Source organism: Planococcus citri, chromosome 5 (assembly GCF_950023065.1).
Source record: "Planococcus citri chromosome 5, ihPlaCitr1.1, whole genome shotgun sequence".
Classification (NCBI taxonomy): Eukaryota; Metazoa; Arthropoda; class Insecta; order Hemiptera; family Pseudococcidae; genus Planococcus; species Planococcus citri.
This window is the reverse complement of record NC_088681.1, coordinates 59,257,870-59,283,802: the sequence shown is the minus strand read 5'-3', so window position 1 is coordinate 59,283,802 and position 25,933 is coordinate 59,257,870. Positions and strand designations below refer to the sequence as shown.

The following is a 25,933-nucleotide window of genomic DNA, read 5'->3' as shown; positions in this document are numbered from 1 at the left end:
GTTTAAAATTCAAAAATTACCCCAAAGTTCAAGTGGCACATCAAAATGTATGGTTTTGAAGCTCTCGAGCACGAATTTGATTTGACATCATTTTGGCGAAAGCCCCAAAATACACTTTTGATGGGAAGGTGCAAATTCCAAAACTCAAAAAATTGACCCAAAATTTCAAGTGCCATATCAAAATACAATATGTTTCCCAGGCTCCTGAGTACGAATTTTATATCATTTCGGAGTAAACCCTAAACGAGGCTTTCAAGGAAGAGGTTCACAATTCCAAAATTACCCTAAATAATCACGTGAAATATCAAAATATTAGTTTTTGATGCTCCCAAACACGAATTTTCATCATTTTGGCGGAAACTCCAAAAGGGGCTTCTGAACGGAAGGTTCGGAACTTGTTGAAAAGGGCCCCAATATTAAGTGGCACATCAAAACTAATTGTTTTTGAAGCTCCCAAGATGAATTTGATGTTATTTCGGTGTGAACCCCAAAATAGGCTTCAAAGGGGAAGGTTTAAAATTCAAAAATGGGCCCAAATATTATATTGCGCATCAAAATAGTGTTTTAGAGACGCCTGCGTATGAATTTGATATTACAATTTAGGCAAAACCCCCAAAAATGGGCTTCTGAGAGGAAGTTTCAATGAAAAATAGCCATTATTCGTCTATTCTACGAATTTGTCAAGTTTCGAAACACAAAATGAAATAAAATAAAATAAAACAACACAACACGAAAATCGTTTCAATTTTTCAACGGCAAAGAAATCAATACAAACTTAATTCTACAACACGTTGACCAATCTGGAATAAAAAACACTGCCGGCCGCTCGACAGTGAAAAACCATGATTGGTCATTACAAAAATACACGAATAATGATAATAACACACGATATGATACAAATTTTCAAAAAAAAAAAAAATAATAATAATACACAAACAGAAATAATACATCAACAACATGATACAGGTAAAAAATAAATGGGTGGGGGGTAGGTCCTCCGACCAATGATGACTAAAACACATTCCCAGAAAGTTCGATGCTATACCAAATCATTTTTTAGTAGATCAATTTTTGAATATCCTCTGTACCAATACGATGACGGAAAGACCTTACAACTTTATAACTAGATTCTAACAAGCATAAAAATCCAGATCGACACCACTGCTCTTCGCGCACTCTCAACAGTCCAGCGAATCGAACCCGTTTGTCGGGCCGGACTCTCCGGATCCGGAACAGTATCTCAATTCCATGTTTCATGACTTCACGGGCATTCGACCAAAGTGCCAACACTGCGGGATAGGCCGAACTTAATCCTCAAGGCAGGGTATATAGCTGACCCCGCAGACAGGTCAGTTATAACTTCGTACGAGAGTAAAATTTACAAATTACAACACGCAGACGTCAGCGCAGGAATAAAAGTTACACTCGTACGAAGTGATAACAGACCGCCTGAAAGGCGCCAGCCTACATCCTCTTTGATAAGCCGATCCTGTAAAAACCCCGGTCGGCTTCAAATGTGATTATGTATCTGTCTATTGATTGCGAAATTTAGGTACCTAATCGTCCTATTCAGATTGATCAAGCAAGAGAATATGGTATGTACCCTCCTAACGAGCCGGATATTACTTCGAAACCGTTATCGAAACTGTCGAAAGCGGCGCTCAGGTTGGATATTGAATTCGTCTTGATGAAAGAGAATTAACTGCGGCGCTTCAAAACATTTTGTTCGAATACAAAGTGTTCCAGGATCGAGCTACAGTTGGATAACATATACTCGTAAGTATCTGAAGGTAACTAAACTTACAAATAATACTTTATAAGAAAATTTAAAATCATAAGGTAACTAAAACTAATCGTGATCATCGCCTTTCCGCAGATAAGTACCTATAGCTACTCAGTACCTACATATGGTATACTGGTTGTCCACATTTACACAACAAAACTTTTTTTGTGAAATATTCACTGTCTCACCCGCTCATTTTTTTCCTTTAGGTGTAGGTAGTTCACAAAATAAATTTCAGCCAAATCCGTGAAGATTAACCCGTGCCTCGGGGTCACTCAATGTCCTCATGGGAATTAACATAGGATTGTATACCTGTAAAAAACACAAAACTTCAGTTTTGACCGAATTTCTTTGAAATTGATGGTTTGGACCATAAAAAGCAATAGTGTAAACAACTTTAAAGTGTTTTGACGAATTTTCAACTCCGAGGGGTCCATTATTGAGGAGCCACAAACCCCCAAATACCGTGAAAATTGGGGTTTTTGGCGTTTTTTGGGGGTTTGTGGCTCCTCAATTGAGGAATGTAATCGATGAAATGGACCATTTATATATATTCCCATGACCAGAGATTGTACATATTTACAGAATTTCAGTTCCATAAGTGGGTTTTTCATTGGCTCCACATTTTAGGGGTCTGCCCCCATAAGGGGGTGGGAGGTATGCGATGATTCCGACACTTTTAGCGGAACATATATATCAATATTGAACAGTAACTGGCTTAATATTTCAATTCTGATGGAATTTTGACCAGTATATTTTCATTTGCAATTAGGGGTTGATGGGGGCGCGTAAAGGGGGGAGTCATCATTTTTCGCGTTACGTACTGCTTTCAATAATTAATGTTTCTTACCAGTTTCAAGAAGAATTAGCATTTAGCTCACCGTTTCCACCATGTTTTGGCATTAAAGTGGCAATTTTGCGCGTTTTTCAAGTTTTGAGGTGCCACAGGGGGGCAGAGGGGGGAGGGAACCAAAAAATGAACCACCAAAATTATTTGTACACTTTACTTAGTATATTTTCGCAAAATTACATTTCCGAGTCTCAACGTCTTCCAGATCCACAATTTAGGGGGCTGAGTCCCACGCAAGGGGGAGAGGGGGGACGATGGTTTCAATGGTGAAAATAGAAACTGCTGATCAATATCTAACAGCAGACACCATAATATTGAATTTCTGATTAAAACTCTATCCACAGGAAAATTTTCAAAATTGTAAGTCTCACCCCCCTCGAAGGAGGGGGGAGCTCGAGTGGCTCCCGGTCTTAAAAACTTCATTTTGGTTCAAAAATTCATCATACCATTACCAAAATTCACGCTTCTTTCATCAAATGCAGTTTTCTCCTGTATTTCAGCTGTTTGCCACTCCACTAACAGTGAAATGACGAAGAGCAATACCTAGAGGAACTTTCAACTGATTGCGTTTATGCTTTGGTTAGTTACCTACCTTCAAGTATGATGTTAATTATATCAAATGCGAATTCATGGGGTCCTTGAATTGACTGAAATCACATTCGACGTCAAACTTACGTCTTACGATTCTGCTTAGTGCTTATTATTCAAATTCAACATTGCATCTAATTAGCCTATTAAGTATTATTCAATTTACTCAAGCAGGTAACAGAAGTATTGTTTTATGTTTCAGACACTCTGAGGCTTATCATTTGTTGAAGTATGACTTACTCGGACTCATCATGGGTATACTCAATAGAATTGTATGTAGGTAAATACCTAAACATGCTGCGTTATTGTATCAATCATGCTCGAATAACAAAGTTAACATCGAATATAGATTCCTGATCATCGACACAAACATAATAGTCCGGCATATGACAATAGGAGTAATTGCACCCCCCCCCCCCCCGCCGATCCTCCGGGACAACTTTTTTCTTGAAGGGGACATCCTAAGGAACATTTTAAAGCAAAGTTGCCAAAAAAAAGTTGGCCTTACTTACAAAATGGCGGCCATTTTGATTGACAGGTCAGCCGAAATCGCAGATTTTGCGTTTTAATATAGGACTTGCACGAACTTTTTCAAACTTTACAAAGGTAGATCGAAAGATCATGCAAAAATTCATCACCTGTCAAAATTTCAAGTGCTAAAGTGCGTTTTTCGATTTTTGGTGAATTTTTGAAAATCGAATTTAGGCCAAAAATGAGGGAAAAAATCAAAATTTCACCAAATTGACCAAGAGAGCTTCATTTCGACATGCCAAATCGATTGGAAACGGTTTCAATCCGTTTTGAGCAGTTCTGGAGCCTCCAGCAGATTTTTGAAACTCGAAATTCCCACAAAATTCCATCAAATTGGAGTTGTAAAGCTGAAATTTATTCTAAAAACTAATTTCAATACGCTACGAAGTACTGCAGGTGAATTTCAAGTCGTTTTGGAGCCTCCAGCGACTTTTTGAAAATTCCTGAAACCTCCAGCAGATTTTTGAAACTTTAAATTTTCACAAAATTTCATCAAAAATGGAGATGGAAAGCTGAAATTTACTCTATACTCCATTTTTAACAGCCTCTGAAGACGACTTCAGGTGGATTTCAAGTCATTTTAGACCCTCCAACAACTTTTTTGAAAATTACTGGAGCCTCCAGTAGAGTTTTGAAACTTTAAATTTTCATAAAATTTCATCAAATGGAGATGGAAAGCTGAAATTTACTCTACAACCCAATTTTAACACTTTCTGAAGACGACTTCAGGTGGGTTCAAGTCATTTTCGGGCCTCCAGCGACTTTTTTGAAAATTACTGGAGCCTCCAGTAGATTTTTTAAACTTGAAAATTCCCCAACATTAATTTATCAAATGGAGTTAGCAAGCTGAAATTTACTTCGCAAACTACATGGCGGTTTCAATAGTTTTGAAGCTTCCAGCTATTTTTGGGAAATTTCAATCGTCATACAAGCTTTCAAAAAGTTGCTGGAGGCTCCAAAACGACTTGAAATTCACCAGCAGTCAACTTCGTAGCGTAATGAAATTAGTTTGCAGAATTAATTTCGACTCTCCATCTTGGTTTGATAAAATTTTGGGGAAATTTCAAATGTCAAAACTCTACTGGAGGCTCCAGTAATTTTCAAAAAAGTTGTTGGAGGGTCTAAAATGATTTGAAATCCACCTGAAGTCGTCTTCAGAGGCTGTTAAAAATGGAGTATAGAGTAAATTTCAGCTTTCCATCTCCATTTTTGATGAAATTTTGTGAAAGTTTAAAGTTTCAAAAATCTGCTGGAGGTTTTAGGAATTTTCAAAAAGTCGCTGGAGGCTCCAAAACGACTTGAAATTCACCAGCAGTCAACTTCGTAGCGTAATGAAATTAGTTTGACGAATTAATTTCGACTCTCCCTCTTGGTTTGATAAAATTTTGGGGAAATTTCAAATTTCAAAACTCCACTGGAGGCTCCAGTAATTTTCAAAAAAGTTGTTGGAGGGTCTAAAATGATTTGAAATCCACCTGAAGTCGTCTTCAGAGGCTGTTAAAAATGGAGTATAGAGTAAATTTCAGCTTTCCATCTCCATTTTTGATGAAATTTTGTGAAAATTTAAAGTTTCAAAAATCTGCTGGAGGTTTCAGGAATTTTCAAAAAGTCGCTGGAGGCTCCAAAACGACTTGAAATTCACCTGCAGTACTTCGTAACGTAATGAAATTAGTTTTTAGAATAAATTTCAGCTTTACAACTCCAATTTGATGGAATTTTGTGGGAATTTCGAGTTTCAAAAATCTGCTGGAGGCTCCAGAACTGCTCAAAACGGATTGAAACCGTTTCCAATCGATTTGGCATGTCGAAAATAGGGTATATCCCAAACTTCAGCTCTCTTGGTCAATTTGGTAAAATTTTGATTTTTTCCCTCATTTTTGGCCTGAATTCGATTTTCAAAAATTCACCAAAAATCGAAAAACGCACTTTAGCACTTGAAATTTTGACAGGTGATAAATTTTTGCATGATCTTTCGATCTACTTTTGTAAAGTTTGAAAAAGTTCGTGCAAGTCCTATATTAAAACGCAAAATCTGCGATTTCAGCTGACCTGACAATCAAAATGGCCGCCATTATGTAAGTAAGGCCAACTTTTTTTTGGCAACTTTGCTTTAAAATGTTCCTTAGGATGTCCCCTTCAAGAAAAAAGTTGTCCCGGAGGATCGGCGGGGGGGGGGGGGGGGGTGGTGCAATTACTCCTATTGTCATATGCCGGACTATAATACCAATAACATACAAATTCATAGAAACTATAAGTTTAATTTAGGTACTAGGTGCTTATGTACTATATGTACCTATTTTATTTCAAACGATACAAAATTTATCAAACGTAGGTACCAGAAACAATAGACCTATATTAGGTACCTACATAAAATTCACGAGTACTTCAATAACATGATATTAATAACCGAATATATCGCTTTCATGAACGACAGAAACAACGGCAAATTAACTTCGTACATTTTGCAGGCTTTCACATGGATCGGTTTCTGATTCAGACTCAAAACGATCGTGTATTTTTTACGAAAACTGATACTCTGATCGTACCAAGGTATTTTCAACACGCTATCGAAGATGGATTGATTCTGCAACAACCACCATTGAAATCTAACGACGATTGCGGTAGGTAGGTATTTCGCATCACTTAGCCAGAGGAAGGAGCAATACTCACCAGATCAGTGATCGTTTGAGCGTTATAACAATAGATGAAGAACGTTATGATCATGATGAACGACATACTGGCCATTTTCGATGACAGCATCGAGTCGTTGGTTTTCTGCGTCGAATAAAAAACAACTAGGTAACTCAAACCGATAAATTGAATCCAATTACTCTACGATAAAATATCAACCAACCTCGACAATGGTAAAGAATAAGGTTATGGTTAAGGAGACAAATATGCCCATCATATTGATCATCACCATCCACTGTAGTAATTTGGTAACATCTTTCGTGAAGCTATAAATCACGTCATAATTAATTCTAACATTTAATCAGAAAGACCATAACTTGCACGTTAAGCTATTTTTTCAGATGCAATATTCAATTCGTACTTAAGTAGGTAACTTACTCTCTAATAAACTGCTGATGTTTCACAATATCGTCAAACCTGATCCAACATTTTCCACAATAATACCTCGCCATTTGTCTCGATCGTTCCGAATTAGCATCTTCAACATCTCGAGCAATTCTCAAACCGAATCGATCCCATTGTCTGGCCATCTCGACCACATTTTCATTCAATACTTCAGCGTGTATTCTCACATTAGTCGTCAAAATGGTATAAAACAACAAATACATAACCAAAGCGTGCAAAGTCAACGTATACAGAACGCTTTGCACGATATCAGAAATCCACAACTCGCCAACGTCTTCGACTTTCCAACACAACCAACTGGTCCACTTAGGATCATCTGCATCTCCGCAATAATACCAAAAAGGTATCAAGAACGAAGTCTTTTCGTCGATCCGGCTCGTATTCGGTATACTCAACAAAATAGGTAAAATCACAGCGAAAATCATCGCGTAGTATCCGCAAAATACTTTCAATACCGTAGACCCGATGAACTCTTCCATTCGTCTGCCTGCTTCCATCCATTGATAACCGTTCGCCTTAAGCTTCGATATCAGTTTCAGGACCAAATTAATGGAAAATTTGTAATACAAAGTCATCGCTAGACTAGTCAGATAAGTGGTTAGTTGACCGATTTGTAAACCGATTCCGCCTATATCTGTCGTATTCACTAGACCGATCACTACACCGAATGTTAGATAGAATACCAGACTGTAGCAGACGATGAAGAAAATGAAATCGTATTTTGCATTTTTCGAGACGCCTAAAGGCAGTAAGAATACGGTAACGAACGTGTGTAAACATTTCAAATTCATGTTTACTAACTCAACGCCGCAGTATTATTCGTATAGCCTACCGTAATGACTGCGAAGAAATTACGTACCAAAGTTGCCTCTACTCATTACGCAAGAGTTTTGAATAATTTATCGTTTAATTGAATCGTATAATATGAACGTAGAATGTACTTATGAGTAGCGAAATTTACAACTTTTTGATCACATGTTGAAAAATTATTGAAATTACAAGGTTCATGGATACAAAGTAACGAGTGTCATCGAACGTTGCTTAGTTTTTATTCGAATTAAAAATTAAACTGGTAAGTTTGAATTCAAGTTCTCAAAATTTCGAGCTAAATGCGATGAATTGTACGAACGTTCATTTATTAAAATTGAACGTTCATTTATTACAATTTTTATCAACTATAAATAGGCGAGCATTCAGAGTGGGAACGACAATCCACAATATTACTTGTGGAACAAAATTATATAGTTGACGAGACCGACAGCGAGCGAAATTACACAACTGTATATTTTGTAACAATAGTAAAAAAAAAAATAATAATACATAAATAAAAACACAAAATACGGAAAAGGAATTAAATTAGGTGCTTGCTTAAATGATTCTAACGTGCAAAAAACTGCTCAACGGTCATCAATGTGAAATTATTCGTGAACAATTATTATTAGCGAAGAGAATGAACACAAATTGAAGACTGCACACCCGAAAATTCATCAGTCTCAAGTGAAGTCTTATCAAGTCGTCATAAGTACTTAGTTGAGTAGGTAATTATTTTACCCAGGTTGAAATAAAAATAAAAAAAAAAATAAAAAGGAAAAAATTGAACATAAATCACTCTTAATTTCGACAGTACTTTCCGTTTTTAGAGTCGAATTTATAAGCGTTCCTAAGGTAGGAAAATAATAAATGAAATTTCGTTACCACCTACTCGTATATGTGAATTGAATGTGATTTTTTGGTATTTTGTATTTTAACGTTGATTTATTTCAGACATTTTGGTTTCCTTTGATAAAAATCAGAGATCATCTCAGATTCTCAGAACTGGATTTAAAAAAAAATATATACAATTTTACTAGAAATTACTTACCTATTTAGTCTCACTTTTTAATAAGAAGTTAAAAAAGGAGGATGGTCATTTGCTTGTAAGTTGTAATTGAAATTTTTCTGTACACTCTATTAAAAAAAAAAAAAACTGTTTAAATGAAGAGTGAAATAAAACATGAACTCAATTCCACAATTTTGAATTCTAGATCTTCTATGAACAAGATTATTTTCCTTTTACTGAAATTTCACAATTTTATTATTAAAAAAAAAGGTTTCAAACTTTCAAAGTTTCTATTTAAAAAATTCAAATGATCCCCACTTCTATTTTTTTATGCTGAAATTTTACAGTTTTGTTACTCACCTGAAAAATGTATTTTCATTTTAATAGGTAAGTTTGAATATTTTCCACGCATTTTTTGAAAAATATGCAATGATACAGCACAATTTTCAAGACGAATATGTACGAGTACATACAGGCACTTTCCATTATAGGAATTTGAGAGGTAGGTATTGTTCAAGGAACCTATTCCATTTGAGTAAACTTGAAAGATAATTCAGGCTCGTATCAAAAATTAAGTCGATTCTTCTCAAGATATTCCTCAAAAAGATTGGATTTGTTTCATGATTTTTGATTCAATGACTCTTACAATCCTTCAAGACTTACAATTAATCGTAATTTTTTTAGTTTTACCTATTTTAATATTCGAAATTTTACGAGGGAAATTCCTAATTTATCATCCGAGTAAATAGAGCAGGAAAATAACGTAAAAAAGCGAGGGCAAAAAGGAAAAAATTGGCACATAAATTTTTTCTTCGGGAATTTTTTAGCATGAAGGAGCCAGAATATGAATAAAATGTGTCATTCCCATTGAAGCTGCAAGAATGAGGAACGCTGCTTGAATTTTTAGACAAAAAACCCCTTCAGTTTTGAAAATAAGACTATTACCCATGACCCATGGCATACTTAGAATCTTTTTTTTCTATTAAAAATAGTTGCCACAGAATTCATTTCATTTTCGATCAAAATTTTAAAAATTTACCTCTTCTATTTCCCACGTTTGCTTTTTGTAGAAAAGAAAAACTGATCTACGTCTGACGTTGAGTTATAAATTACTCCTGCGAGTAGATTATTCTGGTGAAATGTCGTCTTGATCTGATCAATGACCCCCCCTCTCCTTCAGACTACTTTTTAGAGCAGGCAAATAGTGGTTTTAAAAAGGAAAAAATTTGCACATAAATTTTTTCTTCGGGAATGTGTTCAGATGAACCCCCCGAACTACCAAAAAAAAAAAACCGAACCTTCTAACCCTGGAGCTAATTTTTTTAGGGGACTGAAACCGGTTCCGATTTACGTTTTTTGCGATTTACTCCGAAAATATTAGGTTTACGAGAAAAACTACCATGACTAAAAATGTTCCCCTTCAAATTCTCGACAATTTGATACTACGCTCGATACCCATCCCTCAAGAGGGGTGTCTGAAAAAAGGGGTGGAAAGAGTAGGTGTTTGAAAAAAAGTCAGTCCAATAAATTGATAAAAGTTACCACTTAATATCATTCGTTTTCGCTCAAATTTTTTTTACAAAGTCTACTCATCCAACTATTGATCACACCACCATTGATTGGTCTTCAGCCCTCCCAAGGGGTTGGTGGGGGATGCTTGGTTTTTCAAGTAACACACAACTGAATCATATATTTGAAAAACGGATCTGGACATGCAATATATCGAATGGTATGTTTTCGAGGTCGCTGAATACGAACATCAACTTATTTTCTGGATACAACTCCTCAAAGCCCCTCTGTGCTCCAAAAAGGGGGTTAAAATTTTGAAAAATCGTGAAAAGTCGAGTGATATATCGAATGGTATGTTTTCGAGATCGCTGAGTACGAATATGAACTTATTTTTTGTGTCCCACCCCCCAATGTTCCTCTAGGCCCCAACAAGGAGGCCAAAATTTCAAAAAATCATCAAAAAGTCGAGTGATATATCAAATGGAATGTTTTTGAGGTCGCCAAGCACAAATATGAACTTATTTTTGGGTTCCACCCCACAATGTCCCTCTGTGCCCCAAAAAAGGGGCCAAATTTCTGAAAATCGTGGAAAGTCGAGTGATATATCGAATGGTATGTTTTCGAGGTCGCTGAGTACGAATATGAACTTATTTTTCGGGTCCAACCTCACAATGTCCCTCTTCGCTCCAAAAAAGGGGCCAAATTTAGAAAAATCATGAAAAGTCGAGTGATAAGTACCTATATCGAATGGTATGTTTTCGAGGTCGCTGAATACGAATATGAACTTGATTTCTGCTTATAGTTCCTCAAAGCCTTTTTACGCCTTTCTAAATAGGATAAAATTTTGAAAAGTTGTTGAACATCGTGTAAATACGAGTATATCGAATAGTATGTTTTCAAGATCGCTGAACACATATTTTTAGAATCCAAAGCACAACGGTTCTCAGCCCCAAAAAAGTTGACGAAAAAACATGGTGTGATCTTTTTCTTTAAAGATTCTCACACCATTATTTTAGAAAAAATTCTGAAAATTCATCTCAAAAATACTGATTGGACTAACTTTCGGCAGGAGGAGGGGAGATGTAAGTAGAGCTACTCGCATTACCAAGGTATTATTGGGATCGCTGTTCAAAAATTTGGAACGCTAATTTTGCAAAGAAAACATTTTACATCTCAAGATTTTTCTTTTAAAAAGGCTCACTCACCTACCAGGTTTTGATTATTTTTCAGTAGAAAATAAAATGGAACTAGGACTTTCACTGTGTTGTCGAATTTCATTGAAACAAAATGCATAATCATCCAATTAATTTCTATTTTTAAATTTTGTCTAGGTACTTACGTGCTACTCGAATTATATTTTCATGGGAAATTTAAATGAAATTAATCATTTATAATGTTTTTTTTTTTTGCTGAAAAAACTCATAAATTGATGAAATATTTCAAAATAGAATTCCGAAAACATACCATTCGATATATTTCACTCGACTTTTCACGATTTTTCAAAATTTGGCCCTGTTTTTGGTGCACAGAGGGACATTGTGGGGTGGGACCCAAAAATAAGTTCATATTTGTGATTGGCGACCTCAAAAACATTCCATATTTGATATATCACTCGACTTTTTGATGATTTTTTGAAATTTTGGCCTCCTTGTTGGGGCCTAGAGGAACATTGGGGGGTGGGACACAAAAAATAAGTTCATATTCGTACTCAGCGACCTCGAAAACAATACATACCATTCGATACATCACTCGACTTTTCACGATTTTTCAAAATTTTAACCCCCTTTTTGGGGCACAGAGGGGCTTTGAGGAGTTGGACCCAGAAAATAAGTTAGTAGGTATTCGTATTCAGCGACCTTGAAAACATACCATTCGATATATCACATGTCCAGATTCGTTTTTCAAATATATGATTCAGTTGTGTGTTACTTGAAAAACCAAGCATCCCCCACCAACCCCTTGGGAGGGCTGAAGACCAATCAATGGTGGTGTGATCAATAGTTGGGTGAGTAGACTTGGTAAAAAAAATTTGAGCGAAAACGAATGATATTAAGTGGTAACTTTGATCAATTTATTGGACTGACTTTTTTTCAAACACCTACTCTTTCCACCCCTTTTTTCAGACACCCCTCTTAAGGGATGGTTATCGAGCGTAGTATCAAATTGTCGAGAATTTGAAGGGGAACATTTTTAGTCATGGTAGTTTTTCTCGTAAACCTAATATTTTCGGAGTAAATCGCAAAAAACGTAAATCGGAACCGGTTTCAGTCCCCTAAAAAAAATAGCTCCAGGGTTAGGAGGTTCGGTTTTTTTTTTGGTAGTTCAGGAGGTTCATCTGAACACATTCCCGAAGAAAAAATTTATGTGCCAATTTTTTCCTTTTTAAGACCGCTATTTGCCTGCTCTATATACGTACAAGTTATGGTTTTTCTGATAAATAAAGGTTAGAATAATTATGACGTGATTTATAGCTTCACGAAAGATGTTACCAAATTACTCCAGTGGATGGTGATGATCAATATGATGGGCATATTTGTCTCCTTAACGATAACCTTATTCTTTACCATCGTCGAGGTTGGTTGATATTTTATCGTAGAGTAGGTACCATTGGATTCAATTTATTTTATTCCTATCGCACCGGTTTTGAGTTAGTTGATTGTTTATTGTTATTCGACGCAGAAAACCAACGACTCGATGCTGTCATCGAAAATGGCCAGTATGTCGTTCATCATGATCATAACGTTCTTCATTTATTGTTATAACGCTCAAACGATCACTGATCTGGTGAGTATTGCTCCTTCCTCTGGCTACGTGATGCGAAATACCTACCGCAATCGTCGTTAGATTTCAATGATCGTTGTTGCAGAATCAATCCATCTTCGATAGCATGTTGAAAATACCTTGGTACGATCAGAGCATCAGTTTCCGTAAAAAATACGCGATCGTTTTGAGTCTGAATCAGAAATCGATCCATGTGAAAGCCTGCAACATGTACGAAGTTAATTTGCCGTTGTTTCTGTCGTTCATGAAAGCGATATATTCGGTTATTAATATCATGTTATTGAAGTACTCGTGAATTTTATGTAGATATACCTATTAGAGGTTTATTATTTCTGGTACGTTTGATAATGATAAATTATGTATCGTTTGAAATAAAATCAGTATAGATACCTAATTCTAAATTAAACGTCTATAGTTTCTATGAATTTGTATATTGGTATTATTTTTGTGTCGATGATGAGGAATTTAATATATCTACGATGTTATTTTGTGATTCAACCATTCGAAAATGATTGATACAAAAACAGCATGTTTAGGTATTTACCTATAGTCGGGGAGCCCACTAAAGGATAAATTGCACCCCCCCCCGTCGATCCTCCGGGACAACTATTTTCTTAAAGGGGGAGTCCTAAGGAACATTTCTAGCCCTTGTACTCAAAAAAAAAGTGGCCCTACTTACAAAATGGCGGCCATTTTGATTTGCAGGTCAGCCGAAATCGCAGATTTTGTGTTCCAACATAGGACTTGCACAAAATTTTTCAAACTGTACAAAGGTAGATCGAAAGATCAAGCAACAATTTATCACCTGTCAAAATTTCAAGTGCTAAAGAGCGTTTTTCGATTTTTGGTGAATTTTTGAAAATCAAATTTTGGCCAAAAATGAGGGAAAAAATCAAAATTTTACCAAATTGGCCAAGAAAGCTGAAATTTGGGATACACCCTATTTTCGACATGCCAAATCGATTGGAAACTCTTTCAAACAGTTTTGAGCAGTTCTGGAGCCTCCAGTGAATTTTTTAAACTCGAAATTCCCACAAAATTTCACCAAAATGGAGTTGTAAAGCTGAAATTTATTCTGCAACTAATTTCAATACGCTACGAAGTCAACTGCAGGGGGATTTCAAGTAGTTTTGGAGCATCCAGCAATTTTTTGAAAATTACTGGAGCCTCCAGTAGATTTTTGAAACTTTAAATTTCCTAAAAATTCCATCAAACGGAGATGGAAAATCAAAATGCATTCTGCAAACTAATTTTAATACGCTACGTAGTCGTCTGCTGGTAGATTTCAACTTCAAGTCGTCTTGGACCCTCCAGCCACTTTTTGAGAGCTCGTATGGTGTTTTTTGGAAAATTGAAATTTCCAATAATTAGCTGGAAGCTTAAGAACCATTTAAAACCATTTGAAACCACCATATGGTCGACTTCATCTTATTGAAATTAGTTTTCGAAGTAAATTTCAGCTTGCCAACTCCATTTGGTAAGATCTTGCAGGAATTTCAAGTTTCAAAAATCTACTGGAGGCTCCAGTAATTTTCAAAAAGTCGCTGGAGGCTCCAAAATTATTTGAACCCACCTGAAGTCGTCTTCAGAGGGTGTTAAAATTGGAGTGTAGAGTATATTTTATCTTTCCATCTCCATTTGATGAAATTTTGTGAAAATTTAAAGTTTCAAAAATCTGATGGAGGCTCCAGTAATTTTCAAGAAATCGCTGGATGCTCCAAAATAACTTGAAATCCACCTGCAGTTGACTTCGTAGCGCATTGAAATTGATTGGCAGAATGAATTTCGACATTCCAACTCCATATTTGATGAAATTGCTGAAATTTCAAGTTTCAAAAAATCGCTGGAGACTCCAAATCGGTTTGAAATCCACCTGCAGTCGACTGCATATTGTATTGAAAGTAGTTTTCAGAGTAAATTTCGGCTTGCTAACTCCATTTTGATAAAATGTTGTAAAAATTTCAAGTTTCAAAAATCTGCTGGAGGCTCCAGTAATTTTCAAAAAATCGTTGGAGGCTCCAAAACGACTTGAAATTCACCTGCAGTTGACTTCGTAGCGTATTGAAATTGGTTTGCGGAGTGAATTTTGATATTCCAATTCCATTTGATAAAATTTTGTGGGAATTTCGAGTTTCAAAAATTCACTGGAGGCTCCAGAACTGCTCAAAACGGTTTGAAACAGTTTCCAATCGATTTGGCATGTCGAAAATAGGGTGTATCCCAAATTTCAGCTTTCTTGGCCAATTTGGTGAGATTTTGATTTTTCCCCTCATTTTTGGCCAAAATTTGATTTTCAAAAATTCACCAAAAATCGAAAAACGCACTTTAGCACTTGAAAATTTGACAGGTGATAAATTGTTGCTTGATCTTTCGATCTACCTTTGTACAGTTTGAAAAATTTTGTGCAAGTCCTATGTTGGAACACAAAATCTGCGATTTCGGCTGACCTGCCAATCAAAATGGCCGCCATTTTGTAAGTAGGGCCACTTTTTTTTTGAGTACAAGGGTTAGAAATGTTCCTTAGGACTCCCCCTTTAAGAAAAAAGTTGTCCCGGAGGATCGACCGGGGGGGGGGGTGCAATTTATCCTTAAGTGGGCTCCCCGACTACTATAATACATTACTGGACGTTACGATGAGATCGAGTTGATAATTGTTCATCGAAAACCTTTAGAGAAACCAAAGCTCTTCTAATTCCTTCGCCTTCTCTAATTCGATTTCATTTTATTTTGTTTTGTAGGAACGTAGATATCCTATTCTGGAAAGATGAACGAACAGTTTCCTTTGAGTCTATCCAGTCGGTGTGAATCGAACTCTAGAATCCAGTGTTTTTAAACAGTACCTGAAATCAATACGATGATAATGTGAGTGCACCTACTTCAACGCTAGATAGCTATATCATTAACAAGCAAAATTACCCATCCTTCGGGCAGGGAATAGAATTAAAAACGTGTACATACTGGAGTACCCTTCAAATTTTTATGAAGATACTATGTAGGTAATATAATAATGAAAGAAAATCTCGCAAAATACCATATAATATACATAATATAGGTACTGGTAGTTGCTGAGAAATTATAAAAAATTTGATAATTTTTGACATTTTTTGGTTAGGTACATTGTAAAATTTGAGATTTCATCCTAAGGTCCATTTCTCCTGGACGAATTCCGGATGACATTTTTGAAAATCCAACGTCCAGTGGACCATATCTACCTTCCAACTTGAGTCTATGGTCAAAATTAGAAATTGTGCGATTCGAATCGCGGAAATGATTCGCGAATCAACTTAGAATCGGATTCAGAATCAGACTCTGAATCGTATTCAAAACAAAAGTGAATCGTTGTAGTTGAATCACAGCATCACGATTACATTTTTTTATCAATTTACCCATCTTTCCAGTCGGTGGGTTCAAGTCATTTTGTAGCCTCCATCGATTTTTTAAAAAATTTTTAGATCCTTCAGCAGATTTTTGAAATTTGAAATTTCCACAAAATTTCATCAAATGAATTTAGAAAGCCAAAATTCAATACTTATGCAAACTAATTTCAATACCTTATGAAATCTAGTGCAAATGCTTTCAACTCGTTTTTTGAAGCTGCTAGTTATTTTTTGGACCTTCAAGGCCGACATACACGAAACTATAGGGGATAAGCTATTGATTAGATAGACACTCCCCCCCCCCAAAGTTGTTAAATCTTGGAAACGTTTTGCCAGACTCGACAAAGTCGTTAAGTATTGTAAATTTTTAATTTTCTGGGGCAGTTGGGAGCTGTGAGGGGTTGGGCCCAAAAAATAAGGCAGATTCGTGCTCAGCGACTTCGAAAACATACAAGTCGATGTATCACTCGACTTTTTTCACGATTTTTCAAAATTTTCACCCCCATTTTGGGGTACAGAGAGACATGGGGGTGGGATCCAGAAAATAAGTTCATATTCGCACTTGGCGACCTCGAAAACGTACCATTCGATATATCACTCGACTTTTCACGATTTTTCAAAATTTTGACCCCCATTTGGGGGCACAGAGGAGCTTTGAGGGGTTGTATGCAAAAAATAAGTTCATATTCGTATTCAGCGACCTCGAAAACATACTATTCGATATATCGCACGTCCAGATTTGTTTTTCAAATATATGATTCAGTAGTGTGTTACTTGAAAAATCAAGCAATCCTCACGAACCCCCGAGGAGGGTTGAAGACAAACCAATGGTAGTTAGATTAGTAGTTGGGTGAGTAGACTTTGTAAAAAAAATTTGAGCGAAAACGAATGATATGTATTAAGTGGTAATTTTGATTAATTTATTGGACTGACCTTTTTTGAAACACCTATACTCTTTCCACCCCTTTTTTTTGGACACCCCCCTTGAGCAATGGGTATCGAGCGTAGTATCAAATTGTCGAGAATTTGAAGGTGAACATTTTTCGTCATGGTAGTTTTTCTCAAAAACCTAATACTTATTTACGGAGTAAAACGCAAAAAACGTGAATCGGAACCGGTTTCAGCCCCCTAAAAAAATTTCTTCCAGGGGTAGGAGAGTCGGCTTTTTTTTGGTGGTTCAGAGGGTTCATCCGAGCATTCCCGAAGAAAAAATTTATGTGCCAATTTTTTTCTTTTTGCCCCTGCTTTTTTACGTTATTTTCCCGCTCAATTAATCGTATTTTTTTTCGTTTTACCTATTTTAATATTCGAAATTTTATGAGGGAAATTCCTAATTCATCATCCGAGTAAAAGTAGTCAGAAGAAGAGGGTGGATGGGGGGGGGGGGGGGTCATTGATCAGATCAAGAGGACATTTCACCAGAATAATCTACTCACAGGAGTAATTATTTATAATTCAACGTCAGTCGTAAATCAGTTTTTCTTTTCTACAAAAAGCAAACTTGGGAAATAGAAGAGGTAAATTTTTAAAATTTTGATCGAAAATGAAATGAATTCTGTGGCAACTTTTTTTAATAGAGAAAAAAGATTCTAAGTATATCATGGGTCATGGGTAATAGTCTTATTTTCAAAACTGAAGGGGTTTTTTATCTAAAAATTCAAGCAGCGTTCCTCAATCTTCCAGCTCCAATGGGAATGACACATTTTATTCATATTCTGGCTCCTTCAAGCTCAAATTGGTACCTTATTTCACGACATGATCTTGATTCTTTGAAATTCAATTTCCTCCAATCTTTTCATATAATTCCTCATTTTCAGCAAAAATAATAAGTACATTGAAAAAAAAAAAAAAAAATTAAAAAAACAAGCAATTTATGGACTTACTTTTTCCTACGATAGGAACCTATGAAAACTAGAGTTGAATTGTGAGTAGGACGACCGAGTCTGAAATTTGAAAAATCAAATTATCTATTAATAAAATACGAAAATAATACCAACATATACACAGCGAAATACTTGATACAAATAAATCATTAAAATATTAGACATATTTGAAAAAACCTTCCTATTCAAACACTAAAAAAAAAGTCTATTTTTCAAGTCATTTTTTGCAGAATAAGCGAGTAGAGAGAATATTTAAAAGATGAAGCCGATCTATTCTGCATTTTGCGAATGACCACTCCCCTCCCCTCCCCTCCCCTCCTCCAACCCTAAACCATCACTTCGATAAAATTATAGTACGCAATGGGCTCCCAATAAATGTAATAAATACGTACTTTCCTGAGCTCGATACGCCCATGAAAATGAGACCAATGACCAATACGGTCTATCACGATTAGGGAATTGGGGATTCCCAAACTAGGTCATCTCAGCAGAAAGCTTTTCTACGATACTCGCTCAAATTTAATACACATTGAGACTTAGCTTGGCGTTGGATTGAAGGAGTTATAGAAAAAGAATTACCTTGACTGAATAACCAAGGTGTTTGTAAAACACATCATATCAATATATCATTCAAAATTTAATAATAATATCACAAAAAATGCTTTAAAATTAATAAATTAAACATTGTACAAAATCAATTCTTAAAAAAATGATTTTAAAAATATTGTTCATTTTTTAAAACAGGAATGAAGAAACATGACATTCTCAATGCAATAAAACGTAAAAACCAAACAATAATACTGTACAAAAACACGTTTTAAAAAGCAATAAAAACGATATCGATATTAAAAATAATCGAAGGTAAAAAAAACATCAAAATGGAAGACACATTAAAATTACGTAGGTACCAGCAACGTAAAATAGTTTTTAAAAAAATGAATTTAATTCAACACTTACTTATCTGATAATGAAGTTTATACATACGATAAACATCGACATAATGTCCAACAGCAATTAACCGACTCTGCTCGGAATCACAAGCTACTGATCCTGGTTTATAGTAGAAGTGAAACAAAGGATCATCTCGAACAGTGATGTGAAGCTTTTCAGGACAAATGCCTGTAAAAATTCATCAAAATTTATTGTATAATGTAAATATAAAATATTCATTTAAATATCGTTTTATGTGTTGAAACTCACCAGTGATGAACACATCTTCTAAATGGATCACATCGTTTCTCAAGCTTTCGAAGTAGATCTTTTCAGCTACATACGAAGACATCAAGTAGGCAACTCCTTGCACATAAGTTGGGTATTTATCTAATGGGTACATGTATCTTGGAATATACCTATTTGAATCAGAAATTTAAAGCTTAATTATCAATCATCATTATAACGACAAAATAAACATTAATTTGAAATATGTAATTCGAACGAACCATTTAGAAAAATGAAATCTATGAGGAGAAGGATCAGTTTGAATAAATCCGACTAGAAAATCCTGCATTTTATTATCGTCCACTTGTAACGTGTAATTGTATAAATTAGCCAAGTTTATGAAAGCGTCGTCGTCAACTTTCAACACGAAACGAGCTTGCATGCATTTTTTATGAATCCATTTCAACATGAATATCGATTTGATGGTTAAATTGTTATAAGATTCGGCCACATCTTCGGCTATGATATCTTTATACTTCAAACTTTCTACCAGAGTCGCCATCTAATGAAAACACAAGCACGTCGATTAGTATGTAGTAAATTGGACATATGTAATTATCTGTCGAAAATAAGTAGGTATGCTTCAAGTAGTTCAAGTTAGAACTTACATTGACATCTTCGTTACCACTGATTCCAACCAGAAACAAAACCAAAATATTGTACTTCTCACGAGCATCTTTAGCCCAAGTATCTCTAATAGCGTTTCGTAATCTCGAATTTCGAGTATCCGAACACACAACGACCACGACGAGCGGTTTCATCTCAGAGCAGATATTTGGATCGGTATGACTAAACGATGTATCTCGATTTGGATACACGTAATTGGTAACATTTCTGCTTACGTTCATTTCCCAGCCTACCAACTCCACGTCTCCTGTAAACAAATGCATGATTCATTACAACGTAAAGGAGCTGAGTAGACATTCTTAATTATAAAATAGGCTACATGGTATTTAACTACAAGTAACTATAGCTTTATACCAAGTACTCAATGTTGAGATTGAACTGATTGAAGTAGGTATGCTGTATGCAATATGTACAGGTGAATAGAGCATAAATGTGGCGTACAGATTTTGAATTTTTAGCAAAAAATCGTGGCAGTTTTGAATTTTTGGTTAATGTAAAAAAACAAGACTTTTAAATTTCGGGCAAAAATCAAGTTTTATTGCACTTGGGATGCAAAAAATCTGCACCTTTTTCGAATTTCTAATGAAAAATCAGGACTTTTGTATTATTAAAAAAAGAAAAAAACAGGACTATTTTGGAATCTCTCACCAAAAAACTAGAAATTTTTCAAATATTTGACCAAAATTGGAACTTTTTGAATTACTGGAAAAATTAGGACTTTTTCCAAATGTTGGCAAAAAATTCGTGACCTTTTTTAAATTTTTGATAAAAATTGTGACTTATTCATTAAAATTTTAAAAAAAATCAGAAGTTTTCGAATTTCTCGTTTAAAAATCATTTTTTTTTTAAACTACAAACATTGAAACTTTTTTGAATTTTTGGAAAAAAATCATGATTTTTTTCAAATTTTGATAAAAATCAGTCCAGATTAGGTACACTATTTTTTTAAACTTCTGAAACAAAAACAAGGTTGATTTCAGAATCGAAACTTTTTTTGAATTTCTGTGTGAAAAATGATGCCTTTTCTCCAGGTTTGGCTAGAAAATCGAGATTTTTTCATTTCTGGCAAGAACAGAATCATTATTTCTTTAAAATCCTGAAAAAAGACTGATTTTTCTTGAATTTTTGACAAAAGCTGCCAACTTTTCAAAATTTCAGGCAAAAACTCAAGATTTTTTAGAATCTCTCGCTTTAAGAGCAAAATTTTCACAAATTTAAGTATCGCAAAAATTTGGATCAAAAAAAATTTTCTCGGCTAGAATCAGACTTTTATTGATTTTTGGCAAAAAATGAGGTCTTTTTTCCAACTCTGGCCGAAAAATCAAGAGTTTTTCTTTCTGACAAAAATCACGACTCCTTTGAAATCCTGAAAAACAATCAGGACTCTCTTGACTATGGCAAAAAACCGGTGCTCTTTTCAATTTCTGGAGAAAAAATCTCGACTTTTTTGAAAACCCTACTAACATTGTGACTTTTTAAAAAAAAATTCTGGCAAAAAATCAGGGAAAAATCAAAATTTTACCAAATTGACTAAGAAAGCTTAAATTTGAGATATATCCTATTTTTGACATGCCAAATCGATTGGAAACTGTTTCAAACCGTTTTGAGCCGTTCTGGAGCCTCCAGCAGATTTCTGAAACTCGAAATTCCTACAAAATTTCATCAAATGGAGTTGGAAAGCCGAAATTCATTCTGCAAACTAATTTCAATACGCTACGAAGTCAGCTGAAGGTGTATTTTAAGTTGTTTTGGAGCCTCCAGCAATTTTTTGAAAATTACTGGGGCCTCCAGTAGATTTTTGAAACTTAAAAATTTCTCAAAATTTCATCAAAATGGAGATGGAAAGCCGAAATTTTCTCAGGAACTCATTGTCTTTTGGAGCCTCCAGCAAATTTTTGAAAATTACTGGAGCCTCCAGTAGATTTTTGAAACTTGAAATTTCTCAAAATTTCATCAAAATGTAGATGGAAAGCAGAAATTTACTCAGGAACTCATGGTCTTTTGGGGGCCTCCAGCGAATTTTTGAAAATTACTGGAGTCTCCAGTAGATTTTTGAAACTTGAAATTTCTCAAAATTTCATCAAATATAGAGATGGAACACCGAAATTTATTCTGCACTCCAATTTTCAACACCCTCTGAAGACGACTTCAGGAGGGTTCAAGCCATTTTGGAGCCTCCAGCAACTTTTCGAAAATTATTGGATACTTCACCACATTTTTAAAACTTGAAATTCCTACAACATTTTATCAAACGGAGTTAGCAAGCTGAAATTTACTTCGCAAACTAATTTCAATACGATATGAAGTCGACTGCATGGTGATTGGTGGTATTCAAATGATTTTGAAGTTTTCAGATCCTTTTTGGAAATTTCAAAGTCGCTGGAGGCTCCAAAACGACTTGGAATCCACCAGAAGTCGACTTCGTAGCATATTGAAATTAGTTTGCAGAATAAATTTCGGCTTTCCATCTCCATTTGATGAAATTTCGGGAAATTTCAAGTTTCAAAAATCTACTGGAGGCTCCAGTAATTTTCAAAAACGTCGCTGGAGGCTCCAAAACGACTTAAAATACACCTGCAGTCGACTTCGTAGCGTATTGAAATTAGTTTGCAGAATGAATTTTGACTTTCCAACTCCATTTGACGAAATTTTGTGTGAATTTCATGTTTCAAAAATCTACTGGAGGCTCCAGTAATTTTCAAAAATTCGCTGGAGGCTCCAAAAGACATTAGTTGCTGAGTAAATTTCGGCTTTCCAACTCCATTTGATGAAATTTTGGGAAATTTCAAGTTTCAAAAATCTACTGGAGGCTCCAATAATTTTCAAAAAGTCGCTGGAAGCTCCAAAACGACTTGAAATCCACCTGCAGTTGACTTCGTAGCGTATTGAAATTAGTTTGCAGAATGAATTTCGGCTTTTCATCTCCATTTGATGAAATTTTGGGAAATTTGAAGTTTCAAAAATCTACTGGAGGCTCCAGTAATTTTCAAAAATTCGCTGGAGGCTCCAAAAGACGTTAGTTGCTGAGTAAATTTCGGCTTTCCAACACCATTTGATGAAATTTTGGGAAATTTCGAGTTTCAAAAATCTACTGGAGGCTCCATTAATTTCCAAAGGTTGCTGGAGGCTCCAAAACGACTTAAAATACATCTTCAGTTGACTTCGTAGCGTATTGAAGTAAGTCTGCAGAATGCATTTCGGCTTTTCATCTTTCATTTGATGAAATCTTGCAAAATTTGAAGTTTCAAAAATCTACTGGAGGCTCCAGTAATTTTCAAAAATTCGCTGGAGGCTTCAAAAGACATTAGTTGCTGAGTAAATTTCGGCTTTCCAACTCCACTTGATGAACTTTAGGGAAATTTCAAGTTTAAAAAATCTACTGGAGGCTCCATTAATTTCCAAAGGTCGCTGGAAGTTCCAAAACGACTTGAAATCCACCTGCATTTGACTTCGTAGCGTATTGAAATTAGTTTGCAGAATGAATTTCTGCTTTTCATCACCATTTGATGAAATTTTGGGCTCCAAAACTGCTCAAAACGGTTTGAAGCAGTTTCCAATCAATTTGGCATGTTGGAAATAGGGTATATCCCAAATTTCAGCTTTCTTGGTCAATAAGGTGATAAATTTTTGCCTGATCTTTCTAACTACCTTTGTATGGTTTTAAAAATCTTGTGCTAATTCTATGTTGGAACGCAAAATCTGCGATTTCGGCTGACCTGTCAATCAAAATGGCCGCCATTTTGTAAGTAAGACCACTTTTTTTGAGGACAAGGGCTAGAAATGTTCCTAAAGACTCTCCCTTTAAGAAAAAAGTTGTCCCGGAGGATCGACGGGAGGGGAGGGGGTGCAATAGATCCTTATGCGAGCTCCCCGACTACAAGTGATATATTTTTGCATGCTCTTTCAAATTCCATCTACCCTCGTCTGGTTCAAAAAATGTTGGGCGAGTTAAGATACTCATTAGGTGAGAAATTAAAAACAAACCTTTTGTTGTCGAGTACCTATTTACACCGACAAGGTTTTCTGTTTTTCGAATTACCTACTCGTATTTTTTGAAAGATTTCACATTTTCTTCGCACTTTCAATGAGAAATACCTCACACAACGAGCAGGCAAAAGTGCATAATTTTTCCTACTAACTTTGTATGTGACGTAAGATTTTGCGATATGAAATACATACTCACATTGTATGAATAATTAACGTGTGAATAACATTTCGCACCAAAGATCAATATTATTGACACCTACTTGAAATAAAAATCACCGATATCACGAAACCGATAACCATTAGGTACCCAATTTGGCCAATTTAAAACATTCGCTTGACACATATTTAATGCAACATGATTAAAATTAATCATTTCATAATGCTTATTTTAATTTAAAATTCAAAAACTATGCCCAGTAGGTAGAGACACCTAAGCCTATACCTAAGTAAATTAAAGTATTCGATGAAGAAAATTCAACTATCTACATAAAACAACATAACATACCCACCTATTTGAAATCTAAGCTGACTTCTACATTGTTTTAAAATTAGGTACATTTAAAAATGAAAAAAAATTACTTACTCGTGAAAAACTTATAAAGAACTGTACACAGCAATGTTAAAAGAATCAGAAAAATCACCAGTAAGCATGTTCTACGTGCGCCTAGTCTTCTGTTCACCTGATGAAAAATGCATAATTATGTAAAACAATTATACACAAAACACTATAAACGTATAACGTTAACGTCTGAAAAACTTAATTAGGTAATCAACTAACCACGAAAACACGAGATAGAAATCCAGGTGTTCTACTTATGACAGATTTCTTGAGCATTATTAATATTTAAAATTACACGTAAACAAAAAAACACACAAATTGAGAAAAAAAACTACACACAATTATGCATTCAAAAGATTACACATAATATTACGTAAGCTTAAAGACACGAGATTGTTTTGCTGGCACAGAACTTCTGTCATATTCGCTCACAAAAATTTATTTTACGTGTTATCTTATCTCATTCCCGAAGGTGTATATTGTACACTCATCCAACCGATGGATTATTTTGTTATCATCGAATTATACATAAATCGAATCCGAATGTCGCCGAGGCGAAAACTCATTACTCAAGTGTTCGTGACTCCCCGATCGAAATCGAATACGCCATGCCGGAAAGTCTGACTGAGAGCTAGACTGTGATAGCAAAGTATAAATATAAAATTTAGCAGTCAGCAGTCTGCTCGGCAAACTTCTATGATACATACACATACCTACTCGATGCGATTCGGAGAATTTTTCAACCTCACAATATTCTTGTTAGTGGAGCAATTTCCAGGACGGCAGAATTTCCGGTGAAAATGGTGAAATGCCCCTCTCTTCGTGTTTTTGAAATTTTGATTAAACATCACCCTTACGTTAATTTGTAGTTGATTTTCGAATGTGCTCGTATATTATTCTTCATTTTGAGAAATTTGTACAATTTTCACACATTTACTTACTCATAATTTTTTACGAATTTTCAATTGAATTAGTCGATGCTGAAAGCATCTTGAAGATGGAGCATAGCATAAGAGAACTTTTCGTTATGTTTTTTCCAACAGCAATGTCAAAATTATTTTTTGAAAATTTAATTTTCGCGAATTTCGACCACTATTTTTCTTAATTCAAATTAGGTAGGTAAATTTGAAAAAAAAAAATGAATTTTAAGTACAGAAGTTGACTGTCAAGGTGATTACTAGGCTAGCAAGGTGTTCTCTCACTTTCAGTGGTTCACTTCTGACTATTATCAGCGACGGAGATGAGAATGAAAACATCCGGCGATGAAGTTTACTAACGAAGTATTCAAAAAATGGCACCTGATACCGATTCTCGTGAAATATTTG

At 35.2% G+C, this 25,933-nt stretch overlaps 2 protein-coding genes across 4 annotated transcripts; both read right to left on the bottom strand.

Annotated features, from left to right (window-relative positions):
* Nucleotides 1-724: 724 nt before the first annotated feature.
* LOC135846480 (beta-1,3-galactosyltransferase 5-like) lies at nucleotides 725-25,233 on the bottom strand. 3 transcript variants are annotated; one of them, XR_010558968.1, is made up of 9 exons: nucleotides 24,828-25,233; nucleotides 24,633-24,729; nucleotides 20,044-20,309; nucleotides 19,657-19,937; nucleotides 19,418-19,566; nucleotides 19,202-19,336; nucleotides 18,218-18,277; nucleotides 1,972-2,095; nucleotides 725-1,753 (listed from the first exon to the last, which is right to left on the bottom strand). XR_010558968.1 is itself a non-coding variant. In XM_065365590.1 (8 exons), the coding sequence occupies exons 1-7, from the start codon at nucleotides 24,882-24,884 to the stop codon at nucleotides 18,246-18,248; spliced, it is 1,017 nt and encodes a 338-aa protein (XP_065221662.1). In that variant the 5' UTR covers nucleotides 24,885-25,233; the 3' UTR covers nucleotides 725-2,095; nucleotides 18,218-18,245. The 3 variants fall into 3 exon arrangements, 2 of the variants coding, with proteins under 2 accessions (XP_065221662.1, XP_065221661.1); XM_065365590.1 differs by having other exon boundaries at nucleotides 725-2,095; XM_065365589.1 differs by lacking the exons at nucleotides 725-1,753; nucleotides 1,972-2,095; nucleotides 18,218-18,277 and having other exon boundaries at nucleotides 19,076-19,336.
* LOC135848657 (uncharacterized) lies at nucleotides 5,995-8,808 on the bottom strand. The gene is made up of 4 exons (XM_065368609.1): nucleotides 6,822-8,808; nucleotides 6,607-6,709; nucleotides 6,423-6,527; nucleotides 5,995-6,336 (listed from the first exon to the last, which is right to left on the bottom strand). Exons 1-4 carry the CDS (start codon nucleotides 7,637-7,639, stop codon nucleotides 6,127-6,129), a joined length of 1,236 nt encoding a protein of 411 aa, XP_065224681.1. The 5' UTR covers nucleotides 7,640-8,808; the 3' UTR covers nucleotides 5,995-6,126.
* Nucleotides 25,234-25,933: the final 700 nt, after the last annotated feature.

Bases quoted from the DNA above. Each gene is read 5' to 3' on its own strand.
- LOC135848657 (XM_065368609.1), bottom strand. From the start codon at position 7,639: ATGAATTTGAAATGTTTACACACGTTCGTTACCGTATTCTTACTGCCT. The intron at 6,710-6,821 runs GTAAGTTACCTA...CGTGATTTATAG, and splicing joins CATCAGCAGTTTATTAGAGA to CTTCACGAAAGATGTTACCA. The intron at 6,337-6,422 runs GTGAGTATTGCT...TGGTTGTTGCAG, and splicing joins CTCAAACGATCACTGATCTG to AATCAATCCATCTTCGATAG.
- LOC135846480 (XM_065365589.1), bottom strand. From the start codon at position 24,884: ATGCTCAAGAAATCTGTCATAAGTAGAACACCTGGATTTCTATCTCGT. The intron at 24,730-24,827 runs GTTAGTTGATTA...ATTTTTCATCAG, and splicing joins TTCTATCTCGTGTTTTCGTG to GTGAACAGAAGACTAGGCGC. The intron at 19,938-20,043 runs GTAAGTTCTAAC...TGTTTTCATTAG, and splicing joins GTGGTAACGAAGATGTCAAT to ATGGCGACTCTGGTAGAAAG.